The sequence below is a fragment of the Acanthaster planci genome, linkage group LG06 (assembly GCF_054643075.1).
Source record: "Acanthaster planci isolate LZ-2023a linkage group LG06, COTS_SCS, whole genome shotgun sequence".
NCBI lineage: Eukaryota > Metazoa > Echinodermata > Asteroidea > Valvatida > Acanthasteridae > Acanthaster > Acanthaster planci.
The window spans coordinates 2,505,910-2,530,620 of NC_141782.1; the positions used below are offsets into that span (position 1 = coordinate 2,505,910).

Consider the following 24,711-nt stretch of genomic DNA (forward strand, 5'->3'; position numbering starts at 1 on the left):
AGCCGTCCAAACTGTATGAACACTGCCAATGTTTGCAACGTCTACTCCAAGTTTTGCCAATTGTGAGAAAAAAATTCTTATCTTGACAGCATGTGTACACGCACTAACCTGTTGCTGAATACCCACGTCCACATGTTCATTGCGAGCAATGTGCAGGTGTGGGTGATAGAAATGTCTGTATGATGATCAGTGCTGGCAGATGGGTGTGATGCGACAAGATAATGGAGATGTAGCACTGGATGACAGTGGACAAGACCATGAAATGATGGCATGAATATGATGATGCCAGCCACAACTTTAATGTGGCCTGATATAAAACAAAGAAATGATGATGTTGGAAAATAAAACCATTACACTCATAACATGAGAGGATGACACCTACATGTACACGTACACACACACATACATGTATGTAAACTGATATATCTAAACGAGAGTTCTGGTTAAACTTTGTTCATTGAAATAATTAGGAACTAGTTTACTGATGTATTCAAACTTTAAGTTGTGCACATTCAGATGAAAATCGGTAATGTGTACTCTAAGCTATATGCAAATCTGTGCTTGAATGCAGTGTTTCCGCTACCATTACTACACTAGAGCTCCTTTGATCGGTCCCCTAACCCTATTCACTGTTCACTGTTTCCATCCTACCTGTCTGGATAATATTTCTGCATTGACCAGCTGTGCTATTGACAATGACGTCGTATTGAGGCTGTCTTCGTAGCTGGGCCTTCGCGTGCTTATCCTGTCTCGTTCATTCTGTACGGCTGCCGACAAAAGATTGGAAGGGAAACAGCTAAACGTAACTTGGAAGGATTTATGAACTGCTGTTCAACTCATGTTGAACCTTGTCTGAGGCAAGTTTCCAGTTGCATCTTGCTTCAACCAAGTTCCTTCGCATCACTTTAATATTGCTCCAGTTTGACCCAAATTTATGCATCTCACAGATGTGCTACACACACTTATGTTCAGAACCTACCAATCGGTCACTTTGGCTGTGTTAGTTTGGTTTGTTGATTTATTGTAACTTATATTTTCATCCCGTCATTTGTAACATTCAAGAAACTTGTCATAAAAATAATGATAAAACTGTGCTCCAGAAACTGACCACACGCAGCTGTACCACACGGTCACTAGTTCTTCACTGTCAGTGTTGCTCAAGTCACGGGACAAGTATGGGTCAGGAAACCTTGGGGAAGGAAGGGGGTACCTTCCCCATACAGTTATACATGTATAACTGTGTACTCACTACTACCTTCTTTCTTCATGCCGGCTCGGAAGCACTTCTTCAGCCGACAGTAGCGGCACTGGTTGCGCTTGTCCTTGTCCACCACGCAGTTGCGGCTGAAGCGGCAGGTGTACTGGTGGTTCTTGCGCACGCTGCGGCGGAAGAAGCCCTTGCAGCCATCACAACTGGCCGCGCCGTAGTGCTTACCCGTGGCCCGGTCGCCACAGATTGCGCAGAGGGGTGGTGTGTTCATGTCGACATCTGCATTACAACGATAAGAGAGGAGGGTAAAAAAAAATGAGAAAAGTTGTTATTTGCTGATTATTTCAATGTCTTTTACAAAATTCAAATATGCCACTTTGTGTGAAAAGTAGTACAACAAATATTTACAATCCCAGTTTATACATGTACATGTAATACTGGTGTGTATTTACAGAGCGTACATGTACCTATCTGCGCTGGTGCTTGTGGCATATACATTAATATTATCTCTGCCCATCAAGCCCATAAGCATTCCTAAAACCATCTCAGCTCCCTGGGAAGCATGCAGTTTAATGATGGAGTTTCAGGTGCTAACTGCTGACCAAACACAACAACCATCTCTATCGGCGCAGGTAAATGTAACCATTTACACTACCAGGTGCCAGGTGCCGAGAGACAAACGGGGAATAAAGTGACTTGCCCGAGGTTACAACATGTGACCAGCTGCCCGAGTTGAGCCTTACATGTATGTTCAGGGTGACAAAACCCTGAAAACCATGATGGGCCACCAACCTCGATCCACCTTCATACAGTTACATGTACACTGTATGTACGTGCATGCTGGAATGACATTTGCGCATTATATTCCTGAAAGATGTCAAGAGTTCAAACTAAGATACGTGATTTCTGTATATGTACATGTAATTCACGGCCAAAAAAATGAGTGGCACACTGCACTGTGCACTCTCCTTGTTGTATGTTTGCTTCTCACCACAACATTTCTTGGCTGACTCCACATGAATTTATGGGTAAAAATTCGCCAAGAGATTGGTTTTCACAGGAAATTATCGGGGAATATAAATGTACATGTAGCTAAGCCATCACAATGTGGTGCATGTACACGTACAGTAGATCATGTCGATGTTAAAGTCAATCATTAATGAAAAAGCAATTAGTATATTACATGTACTGCTCATCTGTATGATCGATCTCAAGAGGTACACAAAATTGATTTATGTTAAAGATATTCTAGAGAAAAAGCCATTTTGTTTTCACCTCCGATGTACGCACACGTGGGAAATTATTACGCATAAAATTGGAATTGTGGGGAAAGCTGGTAACTGTTCTCATACTTACAGGTCTGTGACGTGATCATAATCGGTGCACGTGCCAGTCAGATAGGGATAATTAACTGATTGACAAAATAACAACTTGATAAAAACTGAGGCAACATTAACTTTCAGGAGAAATACAATCAGCACGGTGCCATTTTGGAGAACTCCTCCCCAATTCGGCCATTTTCATTTATGGCACCGTGCGTGCAGGCAGAGTCTAAGTGTTTGCCCACAGGACTGACCTGACCTCGACAGTTTACAGCCTCTTTCACTGAGGCCTGTTGGCGAAGCACTCTGTACATATAGACATTTCACCAGGGCTTTTTGAAGAGTAGAGAAGGCTCATCACTTAGGGAGGACAAACCAGTTTACCGGTGTTGGGCAAACTATGGGGTTGAAGGGTTGAAGGGGTGCCTTTTCGCTGTGAATTACATATTAGCATGATGAGTCAGGTGTCTAAAAATGCTTGCATTGGAGGTTACTTCGGACCCCGAACAAAGGGTGGTTTTGAGTAAATGCGAATTATGAAAATATGAAAAGAAAGTCTTCGGCAAATTTTGATGAACAGTAGTTTTGTGTGGTTAGGGGTTAACATTCTTCTTACAGCCAAGACTGTCTCATTCACAGGGTGAATAAACTACCTAATGATTCACTGATGTGGATATCCGAGTTGAAAGGAGAAGAGGGCGTGTTAAAGATATGACAGCACAGGAGGTGATAAATATACATATGATCTTATTTCAATGATGAGTTTTTGGGGGAGGGAGAGGGGGTTTATTACGTTTAACAGTATATCCCATGACTGTGCACACTGGGTCCGGGCAACGTACATACGTACGTACGTACAGTATCTAAGCTGAGTAAATATCCAGCCTACATATACAGGGTGTATTCTGAATACAATTTTGGTATGTACATATAAATAAGTTACGTATAAATAAAGAAAGATTCTTTGGAATGACTTACTAGTATTTGTTCATGACGACACACATGTAGTTTGAATGTGCCATTGTATTGCCCCAAATGATATGTTTTTAACATGTATTGCCCCTTTCAACACAACCTATACACCAGTAGCACACCATGTCACACCTACATGCACATGTATGGGTGTACTAACATTTGCCAGAAGTTTTGATAGTTTGCTACAATTTTTGGTGTAATTGGTACTTCACTGATGTTTCAGTTCACAGCAGTGGGCTGGTTAGCCGGGCTTTTTCGCAAATATCTCCAACGAGCAGATTGTCAACAGAACTCCCCCTCCTCCAAGAGTTTCTTCCATAATGACATCACAGCAAGAGCCTAATATTTGTCAGGAAAAGCACTGGAATTTTTACATTTTAAAGTTTGGCCAAGTTTTTCAGTGAGAGTAAGCAAACAGATACATGTACATGTATGCCAAAAAGTTTTCTTACACTCAAGAGTGGGAAACTGCACTGAACATGTTCCACTGTAAAGGTCACATCAACAACCCTCTCCTGAGGACAACCAAAGCATTCTGGTCTAAATGTCGAGAAATACACTCACCAGTTCTTCTCAGTACCACCACTATTATCGAAGAGACTGATGTCACATGGTGTACCCACAAACCTTCTCTTAATCAACTCTTTGATAGAATGCTGATTAACCATTACTTATGATGCAATCACATGTACATGTATACAGACAATTCCCGATTCAAAATTTCTACGTCCTAGATTAATATTTCTTACATACCCAGTACCTCTCATTTGATACGGTAACTAGTACCTCTGCATGTAAGAACTGAAATTTTCTTCCTTCTTAACAAACACTGTAATTACTTGTCTTCAGTCGCAAGAATTGCAGCGTGTTTGGCATGTATAAATCTCGTCTTCCTGACTGTTCAACTTTAAGAAAATTGATTTTCAAATGAAGGCCAAGACAGAATTGAAAACACTACAGGGAGCACACAATTGAAATTTAGTCTGAAACAGGCTCCACAATCAGTTTTAAAAATAGCATAACTAATATTTTTATCAACTTTTCCTCAAGGCAAATAGGTACAGCGTATACAGTACACTGTCAATTACGATGGTGCGTGTCTTTCTTCAGACGTACATGTACATGTACACTTTTTCTTTAAAGAAAAATGGCTGAAAAATTAGTCCTTCAAGCATATTGCTATGGGAAGAATACACTGAGTTTATCAATTTCCTCCCTACATATGGCAATTAATTTTTAATCGCTTCTTGCAATAATTGCTGCCCTAACCAAGGAATATTCATTATTTTATGACGTTCAACCACAGAAAGCGACAGCTGTTGTGAACATAGGAGATAGCACACGCCATTTTATCTTGCTGCTCTGACCACGGTTGTTTCTGTCAAACGCGTCAGCCTTGCAGATGATATTTGAAGAAACTACATGCCTATCACTCAGTGTTTTGACATTCAAATGTACAAAATACGGCAATGTTGTCAGAATCTTACATGCCATGTACATGTACAGTACTTGAAGTGTATCATGCACAGAATGCCTACATGTACATGAATGTTTGGAAGAATCATGCTGTCTAATTGTCATTGCTCAGTGAGTTTAAATGTTTGAAAAATATGACACAGTTATGGATCATTCCATATGCGTTAAAAAATTGAAAGATCTACAAAGTACATGCAAATTTACACAAAAAGTTACAGAGAAACATTTGGACTACATGATACTGAGCTACAAACAGGCAAAGCGTCATTGCTAAAACTGCAAAAATCTAATCTGAAAATGGCATACATGTACACGTACACTGGGCGACACCCCTCAGAGCGATAAGGGTGGATGTGAGTGCAGGCTGGGCAGGTATAATCTGAAGTTTTGTTAAAAACCGGATAAGACCAAGCACCAGATAAGAACATGGGAACTGAATTGCCCCTGAAGCACAAACAAGTAACTTAAGGTAGATAAGTCAGCCCAATGATAAGGCTTTCCCTGGGCCTCCTGCACCTCCCACTTCCATTGTACCCTGTTTGTTTGTTTGCTGCCTTGCTTCATTTGCACTGGGAGAGGACTTGTTTGCACACCAAACCAAAAGTAACCATGCCAGGCTTGGGGAGGCCTGAACTGGGTGACACAAGAGGGCCATTTAGAACTCCAAGGCTGACAGGTCTCCCCATAAAAAAAATAGAAAAACAGAGCCAAATGGGTCCCCAGATCAGGCCGCCAGATAAGAACAGCATCCCTAACCGTCATCAGGTGATTTTGTTTGTCACGGGGAACAAAAAAGAAGTCGGAAAAAAATGGAAAAAATTCTGGTCAAATATGCACAGCACTCAGCCGCATTTTGCAACGCTGTATGTAATCTGAGACGAGTTTATCTTGTCTGTTAATTTTTATTTTGAGGCATGCAATGCCCAAACTTTTGCCCCCCCAACAATGTAAGGATGGGAAACTGCCTATAATGCTAAAATGTTTCTTTTCCTGCCCACAATTTTCTTATTTTCTCGAAAACAAATAATACAAACACTTTACCATCTTCAAGGGCAAATATAAAGAACAGAAATCAAAGAGAAAAATTTGACAACACTTCAGTGCAGTTCTGAGAACAGCACACAAACAGGCCACACAGTGTTACCTTTTCTCCTCCGCATTTTGTATGAATCTGTCAAGTACCAAAAGTGCAAAAGTCCAAAAATTGGACAGTTTTTCAGGTGACACACAAAAACCCCCTGTTTGTGCTGTATTGTGCTCCAACTTGTTGAGGACTAGAACTGGACAAATTTCAAAGTGCAAAACCCAGCTGGGAACCATGGGGAGAAAAAAAAAGTCATTACACATGACAGTGGCTTTTTGACAAGTAACACCAGTAGCGCATACGCACGGATTTCCTCCCTGCGAGGAATGTGCACCCTATTCGATCAGAGTTCAAGCTGGTCGGGAGATACAGTCCAAACGGTTTCCAACACCACCGCACTCAATCGCTTTTTTGTGCCAAAGTGTGAACACACTCCCTTTGTGGAAACATGGCGTACTGTGACAGAACTCATTTCAACTGCACGGCCAGGTGTCGCGGGGCTGGCCAGAAACTCACACAGGGTGTTAGAATGTGGAAGCATGGTGCTGGTGAGAGAACAAGTTCCGACAAGTCGGGAGGTGTCAGAAGCCGCAAACAAGGTGTTCGTCGCCATCACACCAAGCGTGACATCAGTGTGTTTAATACTTCACTGATTGTAGGCAAACACTGAGACTACTAGTATGCTGTATTCAGTATGAATTACATGTATGCATTGATAATTGATACCGCAGAGACAATCCCAGACTTCCCCACCGCAGTGCATGCTACATGTAGCAAATCCTCATGTTTGCTTGAAAACTGCAAAAATTGGTTTTGGCTTCCCTGTTGCTCAGTTTTCATATATAAATTGTACAGCAGAACCGAATGCAAATACATGTAACTTGGTTTTGGACTTGGTATGATAATTACACTTACTTTTACAAGCACATACATGTATGTACATGTACTCAATTGTGAGTAAGTGGTCATTAGTATTTTCGAACCTCGACCTTGTGGTACACGGGACACAGACGCGTAACATTATTCTGTGTACCACTCGCGCTCGTAAATACAGTAGCTCTATGCATAGGCCTACATCGATCATGAAAGGCTGATCATCCTACAGGTACATGTCAATGGTAACAAACTATGCTAAAGACAATGCTTTTTTCTCCAAACTTTGAAATTACCTTACTCTTTTCTTTCTGATGACTATTATGAACTCCAACTCCACTTACACATGCACAGTATACTTGGAAATTCTCTAATAAGGGTGGAGCTACATGTACATGTATATAGGTAATTCCAGAAATTAGGGATCCATTTTTCTGTGTCCCTGTCACATCTGACATATGATTTTGTAAGTTCCAAACACATTTTCTAATTTCCCAGAGTGGTTAATTAATGCAAATTACCTGCCAAACAAATAGTAGTAGTTTGAAATCAATTCCGGTGATATTTCCATGTCAAATAACAAAGGTCCGATGTAACAGGGAATTACCCACCTACATGTAGGTTTGTCTTGAAAGGGCAGGGCTGGATGTCAAAACCCAAGAGAGTGAGTTTAAACAGAAACTTTTTGTGAACAAAAATGACTAGAATAGAGTTGGGTATCTCACAGATGATCATAGAGCATTTCACCACTGGCATGAAAAAAAAAAACCTTGGCATAGACTAATCTACATGTACATGCATTTGAATGACGACTTCTGACAATTAAATGTCTGGTCATCAGGAAAAGCATATTTTATCTATTTTGTTTCCTTCATACAGTAGATGCATTTTCAGGCATGGCACAGTCAAGATGAAGTTTGAGGTACGAGTTAAATAAAATTCTCTGCATTATTCTTAATCCACTGGTTACATCAAGTTTTTTGATCACGGACACTGGAGATAATCCAGTCTTAATTTACTTTTAAATACATGTACACTGATGTGGGGACACAACAAGCGGTTAGTGGCTGGACTTAGACCCTAGTCACAAACATCCTGTAACGACCGATCTCCAGTCAAGCCGCGATCAATCATTCGGACATGGCCCCAAATCATGGTCTACAATGCTACCGACTGACCAATGCACATGTACTTCCACAATCATTATTAACTGTCCACTGAACCACGGACAATGACATCACAATGTCTCCCCCCCCCGGTCTGAGCAAGGGGCAAAGTCAAATCTCTCTGTCAATGAATCCAGTCCCTAACAAGCATAATATTTGGAATGGACCCCAGTCATAACACCCAAACAGACCATTTAATCACTGTAGAGTAAATCAACACTTTTACTCCTCATATTATATGTATATATAATTATATGGCCAGGTTTTAACAGTCCGGACAAGGGGGCAAAGTAACACCTTTTATCGCTGGGCACCAAAACTCAGTGTGTACATGTAAATGAAAACCCACCACAACATAGACTATGCCCTTTTAATCCTAACAGTCCATAATTAACTGACAGATGGTGTAATTATTAAATGAGGGGATTCCTTCTGCCGTCTAAAGGGCAGTTTTAGTACAGCCCTGGCAGTATACATGTACGTGTAGGCATAAACAATGTCTAAAAAAGTGAAAACTGAAAAGATGACTTGACTGGCACTCTTTCTTCTGTGGACTATTTCATTCTGTTTCATTCAATCGGGGCAGCACAAGAGAATGTCCTCGGAGGTGATACGCAGTGTTAACCATCTGATCACTTTGGCAGGGGATCTACACTTTATGTAGTGCCAAGACAATGTGTGTTTGTCTTCCCCACAGATGTACATATACATGTATCAGGCTCTTTAGGCAAGTTCAGTCGAAAAGTGGTCACACACACTCTGCATTATGTGTAAGTATTGGCACAAAATTGTGGCACATACATGTATGTAATAATTGTAATTACAGTAGTCACATGTTAATGTACATGTATGGTCATGTATGATGGTCATATGCGGGCGAGTTTGAATGCCAATGTGGCAAGTGGCCTTCTGATGAAAACTGGCTGCGTACAGATACAAGCAACTGCTGTGTACATGTTGCATTCTGATTAAAAGGACAGGAACCAACAACCATTTGGATTCATTCTGGCCCTCAAGAGGACACACAGTATCTTGAGGAAGGAGTCCTGTGACAGGCATGCTTGGTCTAGGGAGAATGTTAAGGGAAAATGTTGTCGTCACTGTAAAAAGCTGTAGCATACATGTATATCTACATGCATGCATGTATACTGTATAAGTACATGTAGTGTTCCTGTCTCGTTCCTGCATTGCAAGCGTTACCATAGCTGTAAATACATGAGATGCATTATGCTGCACAAAGACCACAGGATTCCTTGATCATTTCCCTCTGCATGAGCACTTAACAGAAAGGTATCAACGTTCATACCAGTGAAACAATCTGCTGGCAGTCTATCAACCTCTCTCTGTGTACATCCAAATTGCTGGCTGATGGCTGACGGTTGCATTTTGGACTGGGGCAATGTCCCAAGCCGTGCCGAGGGACTACACGGTCCGTCCCACTTAAAATGTTTACAACTGTTGACGAACTGGTCAGTCAAAACACAGACTCTGACCGGCTGATCCTTTGGAACATTGGTCAAAATTCTAGTGCTGAAAACCTGATTGGGATCAAAGTCGCACAGTTTTCCAAACAGATGACAAAGTCCCTTAAAGCGTACAGAACAAGCTCCTGGTTATACGGCAACCACAGACACCCGTGACTTAAATTTCCTCCATTATCCATCAATTGAAAACAGCCAAAACAAAAAAGAGTTGGTACTGTGGTGAATTGTTTTGAAATACTGAGAAACTCTGGAGAAAATAAAGATACTCAATGCTCTCTGAAGAAGAAACTACATGTATAAATCTTGGGATTAAATCATGTATCCAAAGTTCCAAACATGCTGGATGACACACCTCTCCAAAATTCTGTTGTCACACAGAGTGGGAGGCACTCATATTGATGTCTCATCTGCAACGATTTGTCAACTTGTGGCAACCACTAACAACAAGTACATGTGTTGTGAGCCTTATGGCTTCAAGCCTCTTCAGGGATGCGAATCACAGATTTGCATGTGTACATGTATGTAGTATCACTTCAGGTTTCACCTCAAGATCTTCAGCCATTCACATTAAGTGTGTTCTTGTCCCTTACAAGGGGGCAGCTCAATTTCCCAAGACTACGTGTAGGTAGTAAATCTTGGCAGCTGTTGAAAGAATGACTTGTGTAGTTCAAACGGCCAATAGAACTTGGCCAACCCCTCACACTCTTGCCTCCTGTTTTTGGTTTGGTGAGAGAGACCTCATTATAAAGACATTCACTGGACAGCATGATTCATGGTCAAGCAAAATAAAAGAAAATAAAAACAACCTATTTGCTTCCTGTTTCCTGACAAACACGTACATGTACATGTAGATGTTTTAATGAACTGACATCTCTTTTTTTTGGTTTAGGAAAAGTGTTTTCTGTAGTTTGAATGTGATGCAAAAAGGTCAAATGGACTTATCAATCCAAGCAACTGGTACACTTGGTGTTTTTCATTTCATATGAAACAAACACATGTATTGCCAAATCTCTTTTGTTGTTGTTATTTTAAACCAATAACACTTACATTTGTACATGTAGCTGCATGCTGAATCAGGGGCCAAAACAAGCATTTCATGAAATCCTTTCCGTGCCTATCCTTTTGTCATGGTAATAACAGACAGAGTGTCTGTTGAATGTTCATGATTTTGTCCGTGGCATTCTGGGTACTGTCAAACAAGATTAACTGGCACTTACTTGCATTTCCATACATTGTATGTTTAATTCCACACGTAGCAGTGGAAAGTTTGGTTGCCTTGAATGGGTCCCTCTTTTAATTCAAATGACACTAATGGCCCCTTTTGAAGTTCCCCTGTCATCATTTTCAAGATTGCAACCCTTTCCAACTTATTTTGGGACTTCTCTCCTGAGTACAGACCAGGCATGAACTACCAAGCAGCTTAACCTTTCCAGTCTGCACCAGCCATTCTGCTAACTTACCGCGGTACCATCACCTTTTTACATGTGACAAAAATAATTTAGATACACAAGCCTTAACCCTAACTCCAGGGTTGTGTGCAAAATCATATTAAAATTGGAGGATTTGGGGCTGTTAGGGTTAATGTGAAAACCAAGAAAAAAAAGAGACTACTCTGAAAAGGTCTTGAATCTGTGTAAAATGTGATTTTTACCCGAACTATCCACTGGAAGCCTTAATTTACTCGCAAAAATGTACAATACCAGCAGAAACACACAACAGGCACACAGGCACTTGCTTTTCTAAAAATGTTCTATCTCAAGTGGACATGCATGATGACGTTATCTACAATAGCAAAAAGAAAATAAAAAAGATTATATTTATAGAAAAAGAGCACGGAAAAACTGCACAAGGACGGGAGAACAATTGTGAATAGTTAACAACTAACTAGCCAGAATCAATGGGCCACACACAGGCCCCAACAGGAGATTGTGTGCTTGCTGTGCGCACGGGCAAATTAGCGCAGGGGTCCCAGTCATTTATCATGGAGAGTAATTATTGACCCACCGTACAGCCAGAGCCCGCTAAGATAGCGAGGGTGAAGATACTTTGCTGTGTGTTTGAGCTCTTTTTTTTATTCCCCTGTATTTCTATTCCTTTTTTTTTCTTCTGAAAAGGGATATGAGATGAACTTTTTCAGGGCGGGCTTTTGAGTGGGATGCTACAGCCAGACTGGCGCCAGATTATTTAGAGGGGTGTGTTCTACTGTGGTGGGGGGGGGAGAAACAAGTGGATTGCCATTACCAGCTGGCTGTTAAGACTCCAGGCAAAAAGGCAGATGAACACTTGGGGTTGTCTTCCTTTGGGGGGGGTTGTCTTCAGATTGCATGCTTAATGTGACGAGAGCTACTCAAAAACCAACAGCAAACAATTTCACTTTTTAATGAGTTTTGCTCTGACATGGTTCAGAGGAAATCTAGTGAGCATTTTCTGTTGATACTGTAACACTTCAGCCATGCCCTGATCAAATACATGTAATCAACCAACTGCATGTATTGTAACCAGTCACCAAACAACTTGAGACCGATCAAGAATCCTTATAATCTTGTGGTCAGGATCTTTTTTAAAGTCCCCAAGAATATCAACATGTGTTGTTGTGATGTACACGTACATGTAGATGTACTCATTCGAATCACGCTTAAGCACCAATGTCATAGCCAAATTTTACCACTGTCATCATCAATGATGCCATCGCCGATGGAATCATCAACGCATACAGCCAGTGCCATCACCAGCGTTGTCACCAATGTGAACAAAGTTACGGGAAAAACATTTTCTCCAGCCTTCTGGTTCACACAGCCTTCTAAAGGCAAATGAAGGTGCATGCATTTCCCACACTGGTCTTTTCACACCTGTCTGGTACCAACATTATAAACACAAACTATACAGTAATGTCGAATCGCAATATCTGGTACAAGTACATGTACGTGTACATGTAGTGTATCTGAAGCTCAATGATTAGGAAAACCCGTATAAAGTGTTTAAACACACAAATGACCTACATGCAAGAAATGCAATAATTTGGGGCCAAATAAAAATCAGACTTTAGTCCAAGTCTTTCTTGCATGTAAATACCAGTACAAGTATTTGGAAATTTTTGTCCTCGAAATCGGAATCCTGCCATCAAAAGCCAAAGGACTCGGATGGCACTATCTTCCTGCAAGTCCTTTCACCATCTTTGTTGGGAGTTCATTCTACTGCAGGTACGGCACTCCATCTTATTTTCAGCAAGCAGGCTCATGTGCAGTGACGGATTTACTGCGGTGGCTCAAACTCTCACGCACGCATTCTCAAACTCAAACGTGCACCTTGGCAAGCCACGACACTCCATTGGTCGGACAGGAATGGCTCCTGTATCACCTGAACATGAGCAGGGTACCATTGTAGTAATGCCTCCATTCCTTGTTGCCAAATTGGTGTATTTGTTGTCGGACTCAGAAAAGTACTCAACAGTAATACTTCTTACTTCCAACATGTCAAACCCATCGATCAAACATTTCCAGGACCGAACCACCCATGCTTTAATCTAAAATTTAAATTGTTGCCAAGCATACCGGCTACGTTACCTCTGGCAGGTCACCCAGCTAGACCAACCCCATTTTCACTGGCAAAAAAGGTAGACAAAATGTAGAAAGTCTAATGCACACTGCATCTGTTCCCAGGGACAAGCTGGAAGACTTCCTACACAGGATGTCCCCTGTACATGTAGTACATGTACAAATACATGTGTATATGTATGTAATCAAAACGCAGCCTGCAATCAACACCCTCCCTACTCTTGATCAAGCAGCAGTCCTGTAATTTGCATTTTTTGCTACCGCAATTTGTGTACGGCACAGTCAGGTTACGATTCTCTCAAGAGCAGTGACTGCAATTTATCACACTCTCACAACAGTGTTTTAAAATGCAAAACATTCCAGAGTTTGTGGGCGGAAAACTCATTTTGAAGTACACGCACTAGGAATAATTCCTAATGAAGTGTGCAATCAATGGGTGACAATAAAAAAGCCAATTTTGCTAAGAGTTACATGTACATGTATGGAAAACAGTTAACATTGATGTACTGACAGACATATCATGGGACAAGCGTAATATAAGATAGAATTTACCAGTTCTGTGATGATGCCCACTGGCAAATCCGGAGGGGAGGGAGACAACAGAGGCCATGTCCACCCTCTCAGGAGCAAATTGTTTTGTAAGGAAAAAAAAACTTTGGGGAGGACTTTTCTTCCTGCCAAAAGCATATTTCCATTGAAGCATATTCCAGTATATATCTCAAAACTCAATATCTTAAAACTTCAGCCAAACCCCTCGAACAGAAATGGAAATACTTGAAGTGTATGGTCCCCCTCCACCTGAAAATTGTCCTCCCTTCCCCCCCAAAAAAGTTGGATTCTGCATCTGTCCTTGGCAATGCCACATTAAGAATGAATGATTCACAGCGGGAAGAATACAAAAGTATCCTTGAAGTCGACCCTACACTTGAAAAGTTGCCTCTTTGGTGCAAGTGTGTGATGGTGCACTATCAACTACGTTGGTTGTCTTTGATCAACCTCTACTGATAACATGTACAATGTACATGTACATGTATTTGGCATTCTTACCAATAACTACATGTACTTTTACCTTGACTCGTGTTATAGGGTTAGTCAGCTGACACTTTAGTTTGTTAGCTGGGCAGTATCCCCCCGCTTAAGTGTAACATATTCAAAGATTAAAGAAAACGACAGGCTTTTCTTGGTATGGTTGTTCCATAACTGTAAGGTGATGATCTGTAGGCTGAAAAAACTTAAAAGCTTCATATCTGCATTTCTGCCGTATGACTATATTTTGAGAATGACCTGTTGTTCTATCTTCCCAGTTAAGTCAAGATAAACAGCATAAACCCAAACTAAACATTATGCTTCTCCCTTCCATCCTGGTTTTGAATGCATACAGTATGTACATGTACAAATGGAAACTGGTTGTCTGGGGGAAAAGATGGGAGGGGGAAGGGGGGGGGCTGGGGGATGCTTTCCCAGTTGCAATATCTCACACCCTGACAAAACTGCTTGCAAGCTCAGCTTATTGCTGGGATCCAATGCAATGCTCAAGGATAAGGACAACAACGGCATCGACAGACTTAATCATCTCCTCAACAATTTCTGCTCATGCCGTTAACAAACGGTACGCACAGGCTAAAGTATGTTAGTGGGTTTTCGGATCAAGGGCTGCGGTACTCCTCACGCAAGAAATTTGTGTAATAAGCTGATGAAACGTGAAGATAGGGGAATATGCGAGCAAGAAGGGTGCTTCACTCTATTTTGCGTATTTTGCGACAACTGTTTCTAATATTGCCTCTGTAGGGCCTCCCCAAGACGGTTATCAAGATTTGGTGAGACACAACGAAAAAACAAGGAATAAATGGGTCACGCACCACTTGAGGACATGTTGTTTGTTGAAGTTTGTGTGGATTCAGGTCTCAGGTTGAAGGTAATGTATGTTTATGATTGATTACGGGATGGAGAGTAATCAAAATGAGGAATCTTTCCTCTACCAGAGACTGCTTGAGAAGTTGATAAATCGCTCCCCGAGACGGTAAGCCTTGGTCCCCCAGTGGAGAGTGGTATACACAGCCAAAATCATGGTCCCCCGCCAACAATTAGTACAAATCTGTGATAAATGGTAATGTGTACCTAGCGAGCCCGGCGGGCAACCACCGGCGGGCAGGTCCTTGAAAAAAGACTGGACTGTGGCGTGAGCGGCACGGACTGCGACCGCGACCGTGCCTGCGGATGTGCAGGCGCCAGTCACGCCAGCTGCCACTCACGCACGTCTGCCCCGCGGTAATGCGTTTTTGATGTGGCGGCGACGCAAAAAAGAGATCCCACTGAAAAAAAAAAAAAAAACAATGGTAGACTATTAATTCCCAAGTGGGGATTAATCAAGGAGTTTTTGGCAGGGGAGATTGGGGCGGTAAGGATTCATCTGAGAGGACGGTTTATAAAACACAGGAAATCTATCTATTAGGTCCTTCCTACTAATTGGTCCTCACTTGTCACTGGCTTCAGAAGGGACCGCTTGTTATGTAGTTCAGCGGATGAACCGGTTGAAAAAGTGGAACGCGTATAGATTTTCTCTTATTTGGTTGGATCGAAAAATGTTAGACAAATTGAAGAACTCCTCATGCACTCAATTAGTTTTTAATAAAGTTTTGGAAATTAGTTTCCCAAATATTGGGCGGCTATACTGTACTATACATGAACACTCCACCAGAATGAGGGTCATTTATTCAAAAATGCATGGGTGTGTGCCAACAGACTGCCTTTGATGTGCAAGCAGGCTGCACTTGCTACATGTATTCTATGACCTGCAGAATCATCTCCGAACCCGCCCATTCATACTGTCTGGATTAGTGTTGGAAATGAGATTGTAACCGGGAAAGGAAACTCTCAGCTGCGGATGAAATTCCAACTGCTTCCAAAAATCTAAGCATGAGAGTGGTTTATCAAGAAGTGATTCACATTCAGTTAGAAATTTTTTTAAAAAATTTTTAAATCCATCACCTGTTGCCAATTCAACTCTCCAAATGAAGTAATATTGAATTCTGCTTTTATCTTGCATTCTAAAGTGAATCTTAGTTTTGGTTTCTGCTGTTTTAATTTAATGTATTCGTATCACCCAGGTTTTAGTGCTCTTGCGAGGCACTTTGGGTTTTTAACATAAGATGCCTTAAAAACATATTATTATTATTTTATTAACAACATTCCAATATGTGTCCAATGTAAAATGTCAAACCATGAACAAAGGAACACCATACAAGTGGCACGCGCTCATACATGTACATGTAGTTTATGTGTAATTTTTTGCACCTGCAATTTGGATTATTTGGTTATCATCAAGCATCTCCATGAAAAACAGATACTGTGCAATTGGGCTAATGGCATATGTCCACTGTATGTTAACACACACTATCATGTGCGTACACTTTAATTTTGATGATCTAATTAACAAAGTAATTCAAGATCCAGTTCCTGTCGACAAAAAAACCCAAAAAACAAACAAATTGCCCAAGAAGACCAAAAATAAGCTCGCACGTTAGCTACACAACAATGTGTTTCAGTGCTAGTTACCGCTGGAGAACCACTGAGCGTGATCGGCCTGGCGTAGTGTTGCTATGGCATTCAAGAAAATATGGGAGTGGGAGATAGTGTACATAGTAGGTAAGGAACACCTCAGATTTGAAATGGACTTTTGGTGAACCACAAGTGCTCACAGGATTGATCAATTTTCATTTTTTTTTTCAAAATCAGGTCTATTTTTATTCGAAATAAAAATGGAAGAGTGGGTTCAAGTTTTCCAAAAACCTTGGGGGACATTTTGTGTCAGTACATACATGTATTATAAACTATAAACAAGTTTTGGAATAATTTTTTTTCTCAATAAATGAACCTTATGATAGAATTTTACACTAATTGTTAATAGACAATATGAAAATTGGTTTTGCTGACATCATATCACATTTAGAAATAGCTGAGGCTTTGAGCACAAAGAAGTAAAGAGGAAAAGGGAAAACTCTGGACAGGCAAGAACACAAAAACAGAAGAAAACACTCCAAAAACCAACCTGAAAAGAAAGGCCTGAAAAACTAACTCTTAGTATTCACTACCATTTGGCAAAATCTGCAATTGTGCATGTCAAAGACACAATAACTCCATAGACACATACGTGAAATATTTTGTTTTTACAGCATTCTTAACTGTGAACCATCAGATGACCTTAGCAAACCAGTGATTATTTACAGTTAATGCAATGACACTGCAGATTTTACTTAAAATTTAGTCATTTTGCAGCACAAACTGGTACACAGTGGTAAATGAAGTCTGAGCATACACAGTAGTAACAAACTTGTGTCATGTACACGTATGACATTGGTTCTGTCGTTGTGGGATCTCACATACATAATGTACGCACATGTTGAGACACAGATAATGTGGGGACCAGATATCAGTGTTGTACTCAATTCCATCACAAGCCCTACAGGTCACAAGTCCCTTCACAAGGCTAGTCACAAGTGACAAGGTGACCAATGACAAAAGAAAAGAAGAAGACTCAGTTCAGTGCAATTTTTCTCAATTAAAAAAATTCTCGCTTCTTTTTCAGGAATTTTGCATTCAAATATTCAAATTCAAAAATGTATAACAACTGAATATTCAATAATCCATCGAACATTTGGATATTCGGCACAGCCCTCAATTCTATGTGGTTCTGTGCGACCCTAGAATGCCTGTCTGAAATGGGTGTGAGACTGAATGACTTGTGATGGACTTGAATAAAACACTGCCAAATACATCCCACGGACAAAGTTTTGTCACCTCAACTCGAATGCACCTTTCTCAGCAGTTCAACGAAAATATCCCCACAACATGGTACAAGCCTAGGCATCTACGTACACTGTACGTGTACATGTTCACATACTCCTGTTATCCACGATTACTTCAGATACTTTTAAACCCATTCAGAGGCTGGACAAAGATTGCAGACAGCAGCGCACTGTCAATTTGTGACTGTTTGGGGCTTGATCTCCATTGTAAAGTTAAGCTCGTAGAATGTGTCATAGGATTCCTTCACAATGGTAGGTTTTGAAGGGTTCAGAGCACAACGCCTATCAAATTTTGGTAAAAATGTTTCATTACATGTACATGTAAATGCGAGTCTGCTGACTCTTACATAGCAACGTGACACTTCTGCATTTCAGGCTACTCTCATGCTCCAAGAAGCAAGCAGGAATTCTCACACTAATAAAAAAAATCAACAAAAGCCAACTATGGTACATAGATTTTTACTCAACTCTTTGTCCTCTCCTTAGCAATGATAGGATTTCACCTGTGAAGGTGTCATGATTTGACTGATTTATTGCAGCATTCATTTCAACCACGCTTTGTGCATGTACATGTACATGTAGGATGCACATTTCATGGCTATCGATCTTCCAAGCTGGCTCCCAGCACCACAGCCATCCCTGTTCTAAAGCTCGGCTCTCATTCCACGTAAGAAGCTCCAAATTTCTGGCCTCCATGTTTTTTACAGTCCACAGTAAGTGGATGGTACATTTTCACTTAATGCAAGGCGTAGCTGAGGTCGTTATTTGAAAAAAAGGTCAAGATGATAATCCTCAGCCTGCACTGGGCAATGGAGGAATTTCCTCTATGTTGCATAAAATTATGTTTATAGGAACTTTGGACATAAATATTGTTCTTATACTGTGGTATTGTACTATACTTTGGACAGCGTACATGTACCTACATGTATAATTTAAATATTCAAAGTCCTTCCTCATGCAAAGACTTTGTCTCATTCAGTAGATGAGTGCTTTTGTTAGTTTATACAGCAATGGATTGATTTTTGGCTCGTTGAAGTTTGCGTGTCAAATTGGATGCATGTACTTGTCAAACAAATTCCATCTCTAAAAATGTGGCCATTCATGCTCAGCTGGCTTGGCGGGCCGTGGAGCAGGGCCCGGCAATGCAAGCCCAACCACGAGTAGTGCCCGGATCAAGGTGCAAAGACCACGCTGGAAACAATTTTTGTCAGGCTGGCCGACCCTGCTCCATTCATTCAGGCCAGCCAGTGGGCTGAATGAAGCTTCCCTGGCCCACGGCTGTTCGTTCGCTCGACACCCGCTGCTCTAAAGTCTAAACTTCAACCTCGCCGTGGTTGCGGTTGCTGCGCTATAAACAAGGATGTACGCAAACTGCGAGATACTGTACTTCATTTTCATTCAGAGTGAATTAAGAGTCGATACTGTATGTACATGCACGAGTCAACTTTTATTCAGTTTCTTGCTGAAGTTCATGAGTATATTTCTCTCCATACGTATGGATGTTTCCATGAGAGGAAAAGTGGAAAGAGAAAAGTACGTAGGTCCAGGGTATACGTGTATTAATGATTCCTCACTGAAAGTAGAGTTTTTGGGAGAGGTAAGTGAATTACATGAAGATAACCAAATCACCTTAGTAAAATTGTACATACGTACGCTATACGCATGGATGATAAACGACCACAACCAAAACCAATCTGTCGTGTAAGAATGTTCAGGTAGATTTCAGTGCATTCAGCCAGATAATGCTAAATGTAAACGGTGGCAAATTAGAGCTTTGTGTGTACATGTACATACATGTATGCACATGGTTTGCATGAATTCGTTCAGAATATACGAACATGTACTGTGAAGGACTCCATCTTCAACAAAACATGAAAACATATTTCTGGAAAAGTGGCAATATTCTGACAAAGTTTGACACTTGTATATCTTTTAAAACAATTGGGGTGTTACATTCTCCATGTGTGCACAAGGTACATGTACAATTTTGGATACAAATGGTGTGAATTCATCAAATATTTCCAGCATCATTAAAATCAAAATCCTAAACATGATGCTTAAAACTGCCTTACCCCAACATGAAACTACCTCTCAAAATGGACCCAAAACAAAAAACTGAAAAAGACCATTTCAGATGTCTCACTGCCAAGACAAATTCTTTCCAAATGATGTTGAACCATGCCACTTTGTGGGTACATTATTAAATCACTCTAACCCCAACTTGAACTAAGCATTTGAGGACAATTTTGTAGGGACTCCATGTGAATACATGTATGAATATGTGTGGCTTCCTGTTCAGATAAAATTTCCAAATGAAATACCACTGCCGAGGCATTTCAATGATATGGCTCGGAGTCCGCGTTAACACCGCTACGTCTAGTTTCCTCTAAAAATGGGATTTTTTTTTAAACGGTGAACAGTGGAACCTACCTGGGCTGCCGACAAACTTTGACGGCCAGATCTGAACATTGGCCTTTTCGTCCGTTCCACCCTGTGGATATTGGAATCCGTCCCCCATATCTGCAGTGGAGAAGAAACCCGCCAGCGTGGAGGTTAGTTTGAGAGGGGAAACAACTCAAACCCCCTTCAACACAGTGTAGAATTCGCTCACGTTAATGTTTAATGGTTTCCCCCTAAACCGTTGACGTTGGTCAACCGGCAAAGACACATTAGGCCCGATATGAAAATGAAGCCGTTCTGCCGTAAACAGCAGTCAACAGTGAGAGCATCCTTAATTTGCTGCTCAGAAAAAAAAAAAAACCCAGAGAGGTGCCTTATCTCAAGTAGATAGAGTACCTGGTTGGCTCACAGTTTGCCCTCAATTTTTTGGTAACCTTTGAGGACACCTAGGCAAATGACGCGACTACTGCAAATTTCTGCGACCCCAGGGGTGAGAAAATAAATCATTCCCGTTCTGACCCGCGAGGACCAAAATTGAACGGCGTGCAGTCAGATATGAATATCAGCGCCTCAGAATGACTGATAAACCCGGGGGGGGTGTCTCGACAAGCAAAGGCTGGACCATTTTGGGCTACGGGGGGTGGCGTCCACTTTTCCAAACATTAAAAACGATTCTGCTGGAGACATAAAAATCCTGGATATTAATAAGTTAATAAGATCCTGTGGTGATTTGTGTACACACGCATATAGTCCTACAGAAGCTACATGTAGCTAGGTCAGATATGATAAGTTAATGTAAATTCACACTGAACTGCTGTTTTGAATTTAGGAAAGAGTTTTGCTTTTTTGTTAATGCACTGGGTGTCCGTGCATACATGTACAATGTACGTTTGTAACAAAACTTTAAACACTTTTGAGTTATAACAAATTACTTACAAAGATTTTAATTTCCAACAAACCCATCAACTATAATAATGAGTTTTCTGAAAAGTAGTGGCACATTGATGGCAACAGGTTCCAGTAACTTGTTCTGATGTCTTAAAATAAGTGGGGTATTAAGGGAAAAAGATGCTGTAACTTTAATATGTAAAACTATGGTGGCTACATGTACAGTACTAAGGCTGTTCCATGAAAGAAACTGAATATACATGTAATAGAATTTGGAAGAATTTCGATGACGAGCCACATGTAAACATTCAAACTGCATCTACTGTATGTACATGTATGCAAGTAAACAGCAGATTATTATATGAAGGCCTTCAGACTTCACAAAAAGGTTACATTCTTCCCAAGAATAAATGAAAAAGAATGGAGATAATTGGGCCAAAATTACCAAACTTGTACCTTACATGTACATATGGCTAATTCCAGAAATTAGGGGTCTAACAGTGTGACATTTTTGTGTCCCTGTTACATCTGACCACCCCCGTGTTATCTGACATGGAAATATCACCGGAATTGTTTTCAAACTTATCTATTTGTTTGGCAGCCAATTTGTATTAATTCATCACTCATGGAAATTAGAAAATGTGTTCTGAACAGACAAAATCATATGTCAGATGTACATGTAACACTTAAAAACAGACCCCCAATTACCCATGAACATACTGGTGCACTGACATGGAATCACCATCAAAACCGAACGTCATACCAACTCAAATCTTCCTTGACTTGATTGTCAACCTCAACTGTGATAGACAGCATTAACAAGTTAAATCACACAAAGCCTATTTAGATTCACACCAAAACACTCAGCAGACAGACAATTAAGTGTAGAAAATTGTGTCTTGGATGCACTTCCTCTCTGAACGTCAAACCGAAACTTCACAACTGGACTATGAATTTGATGTGCATATGCATGTAAGTCACATTCAAGTGTACATATGCACTGTGCATGCATTTTGAACACACATGTGTAACCTCTGTATACTCAGAGCAAAGCCAAACTAAAAAGCTTAACCTTTGTGTATTGGTAAATGCGTGTTCCGATGTGATAGACAAGGCAGACGAGACACCGTATGTGTGCATGTACCTCAACTGTATCTGTATTGGTATTTGAACTTGACCTCTGTGACAAAATTGAAGCCAAACTCAAAACTTCATGTCCAGGGGTTGCACTTGATCAATCTTTGCTCAACCACAAAACCTAAGATTTGCTTTTTGACAGGTAGACATGGTAGAGTACGTGTTCAGGTACATGTACATGCGTACATGCAGATAATATTTGTATCAATGGTATTTGATATCACCTGCAGGTACAGGTGATTCAAAATACTTAGTACTTGAAACAAGATCCTGTAAGTCTACTCCCCTGGTTCTGCACGACTAACTTTTTAAAGTTACATGTACGGAGCCCCTGAAACATTACTTTGGGGAGGGGGACTACACCAAGGTGCTAAATTTGACCTCAAAACTTCTGTCACTAAACAAGAAAAAGAAAAAGACAAGGGAAACTTAATGCGTCGTGTTAGTGAACACAATTAATGTAACTTAATCTGTACATGTAATAGCCAATGAGCCAGTTTGGTACTCCAACAGTGCATGCCCAGTACATGTACAAGGTAGACTGTCCTAACAGTCACTGACTCAAGCATGCACGCTTTGTTCCCGAAATACCATGGCTTATTGAAATTCAGCACCGGCTCATTCTTGGAATCAGCTCTCTTTGAAGTCCATGTGAGTATGATGTTTGTGTATGATTTCATTGGACAATCAACTCCTACAGTGAGAAATTGTTGGTTCTAAATCAACTCTTTTATAGAATGTTTTGAAAATGTATGTACAGATGCATACATGTAGGTCCACTACTCGTACAAATTTTTAAATTGGTGGCTCACCGCTGCAACTTATGATCTCTCCACAGAGAGATAGTAGTAACTTTGTGTGGCGAGATGCTGGTACATGTACCAACTTAAATTATTTACTGGGTGCATGGTCCTTATTATACATGTACATCTTTAAGTTTCTGCAACACTCAGTCAAAAAATGTTTTAAAAGGCAAAAAAATACTTGCATATAAACATCTTCATATTAGACCTCAAACAAGAATCACTGAATTGTCACGGTTGAAAAGGCCTTTATATCATCCACAGTGGGATCCATGTAGGTACTGCCAGGAAGTTTTTGTTCTGCTCAATCTCGTTGCAAGAGTCAACTCATCGAGATTGAGTGCTTACGATTGAAACCGCCATTGGTAGAGAATGACACTGGACAAAAAACTACTTGCACCCTGGATTGAGAACAGCAGGCAATTAAGAGAAACCTGAAGCTCTAAGGACTTTACTGGGGTCATTATTGTGAGGATAATTCGAGGGTGTTAATGGAACAGAGAGTCACAGCAGAGAAATTGTTCTGAAAAGAATGAAGTGTGTATTTCCAATACGTCGATGATTTCACAAAATGAGAAAACCTCCCCCCCAATGGTCCAAAACAGACATCTGAGAAAAATGCATTTTAAAATATAACTTATTTCATCCCACAATTTTGACCACTTCTGTTTTACAGACTGGGGAATTTTTGGCATAGTTACGCAAAGTAAGGTTTGAAAAATGCTATCCACAGTTATTTGTAGATTTCTTGTCTTAATTAAACATTAATTCATTCACAAAAGTTTTTATATTTCAAAAGACTGTAAAACCTGAAGGTCTTATTTTTCACCTACACATATTGCACTACACACAGTTTTTGCTCCTGTGTGAGATTATACACGCAGGAAAAACTGTTGGCATTGTTACAGTACATGTACATTCAACATGCTACCGGGTGTTCACGCTCAATATCGTTTGCACTCATGCATACACTCGCATCTTGACTCAACCAGAGCTGTGTTTACTCTCTAGTTTTTCCAAGTAATAAGGAAGTTTTTGTCACTTTGTGAGACCAAAAACCAGGAGACCAAGCTTTTTTGTCAAATGTTTATTTGCAATAATTAAGAAAGTAAACAATATTTGGCTGTAATACTATACCAACTTGTTCCTTGAATCAAATGTACATGTACCTAAATGGCCGCAAAAGCTACAGATTAAAAATATTGATTTTCCAGGTTTTTGTCACTTCGTGAGATTGACAAATTTTTTTTGGTAAACTGTTCAGTAAGTTACACGCATTGTTGCCAAGTTGTCTCTTCATCAATACGGCCATAGTCATGAGTCCTACTGGTACATTTTCAAAAACTCTCAAAGACAAGTTCCTATTGCCTTCCCCCAAAAGATAAAGTTTCAAATTTGCAGGCAGTTAGCAAATACAACACAATGTAACAGATAATAGGCATATATTTGCTCTGAACAGCTGATGAACCCTAATGGTACCTGTAATCAACTGATCCCAATCATGTGCTCCCTGAGGTTCAAAGACTGCCGACTG

At 40.5% G+C, this 24,711-nt stretch overlaps 1 protein-coding gene across 5 annotated transcripts in view; it reads right to left on the bottom strand.

Moving 5' to 3' along the window:
• Positions 1-24,711, bottom strand: part of LOC110973701 (hepatocyte nuclear factor 4-gamma-like) — a 44,194-nt gene that overhangs the window by 9,400 nt on the left and 10,083 nt on the right. The window contains exons 1-4 of one of the 5 annotated variants that reach the window (XM_087137721.1): positions 20,746-20,943; positions 20,380-20,469; positions 1,253-1,489; positions 652-767 (exon numbers count right to left, since the gene is read on the bottom strand). In XM_087137721.1, coding sequence (XP_086993847.1) covers positions 652-767; positions 1,253-1,489; positions 20,380-20,467 — 441 coding nt within the window. In that variant the 5' untranslated portion in view covers positions 20,468-20,469; positions 20,746-20,943. Of the gene's footprint in view, positions 1-651; positions 768-1,252; positions 1,490-2,566; positions 2,886-20,379; positions 20,470-20,745; positions 20,944-24,711 lie in introns of those variants that run through there. The other 4 variants (XM_087137720.1, XM_022224710.2, XM_087137723.1 and 1 more) reach the window with 4 other exon arrangements.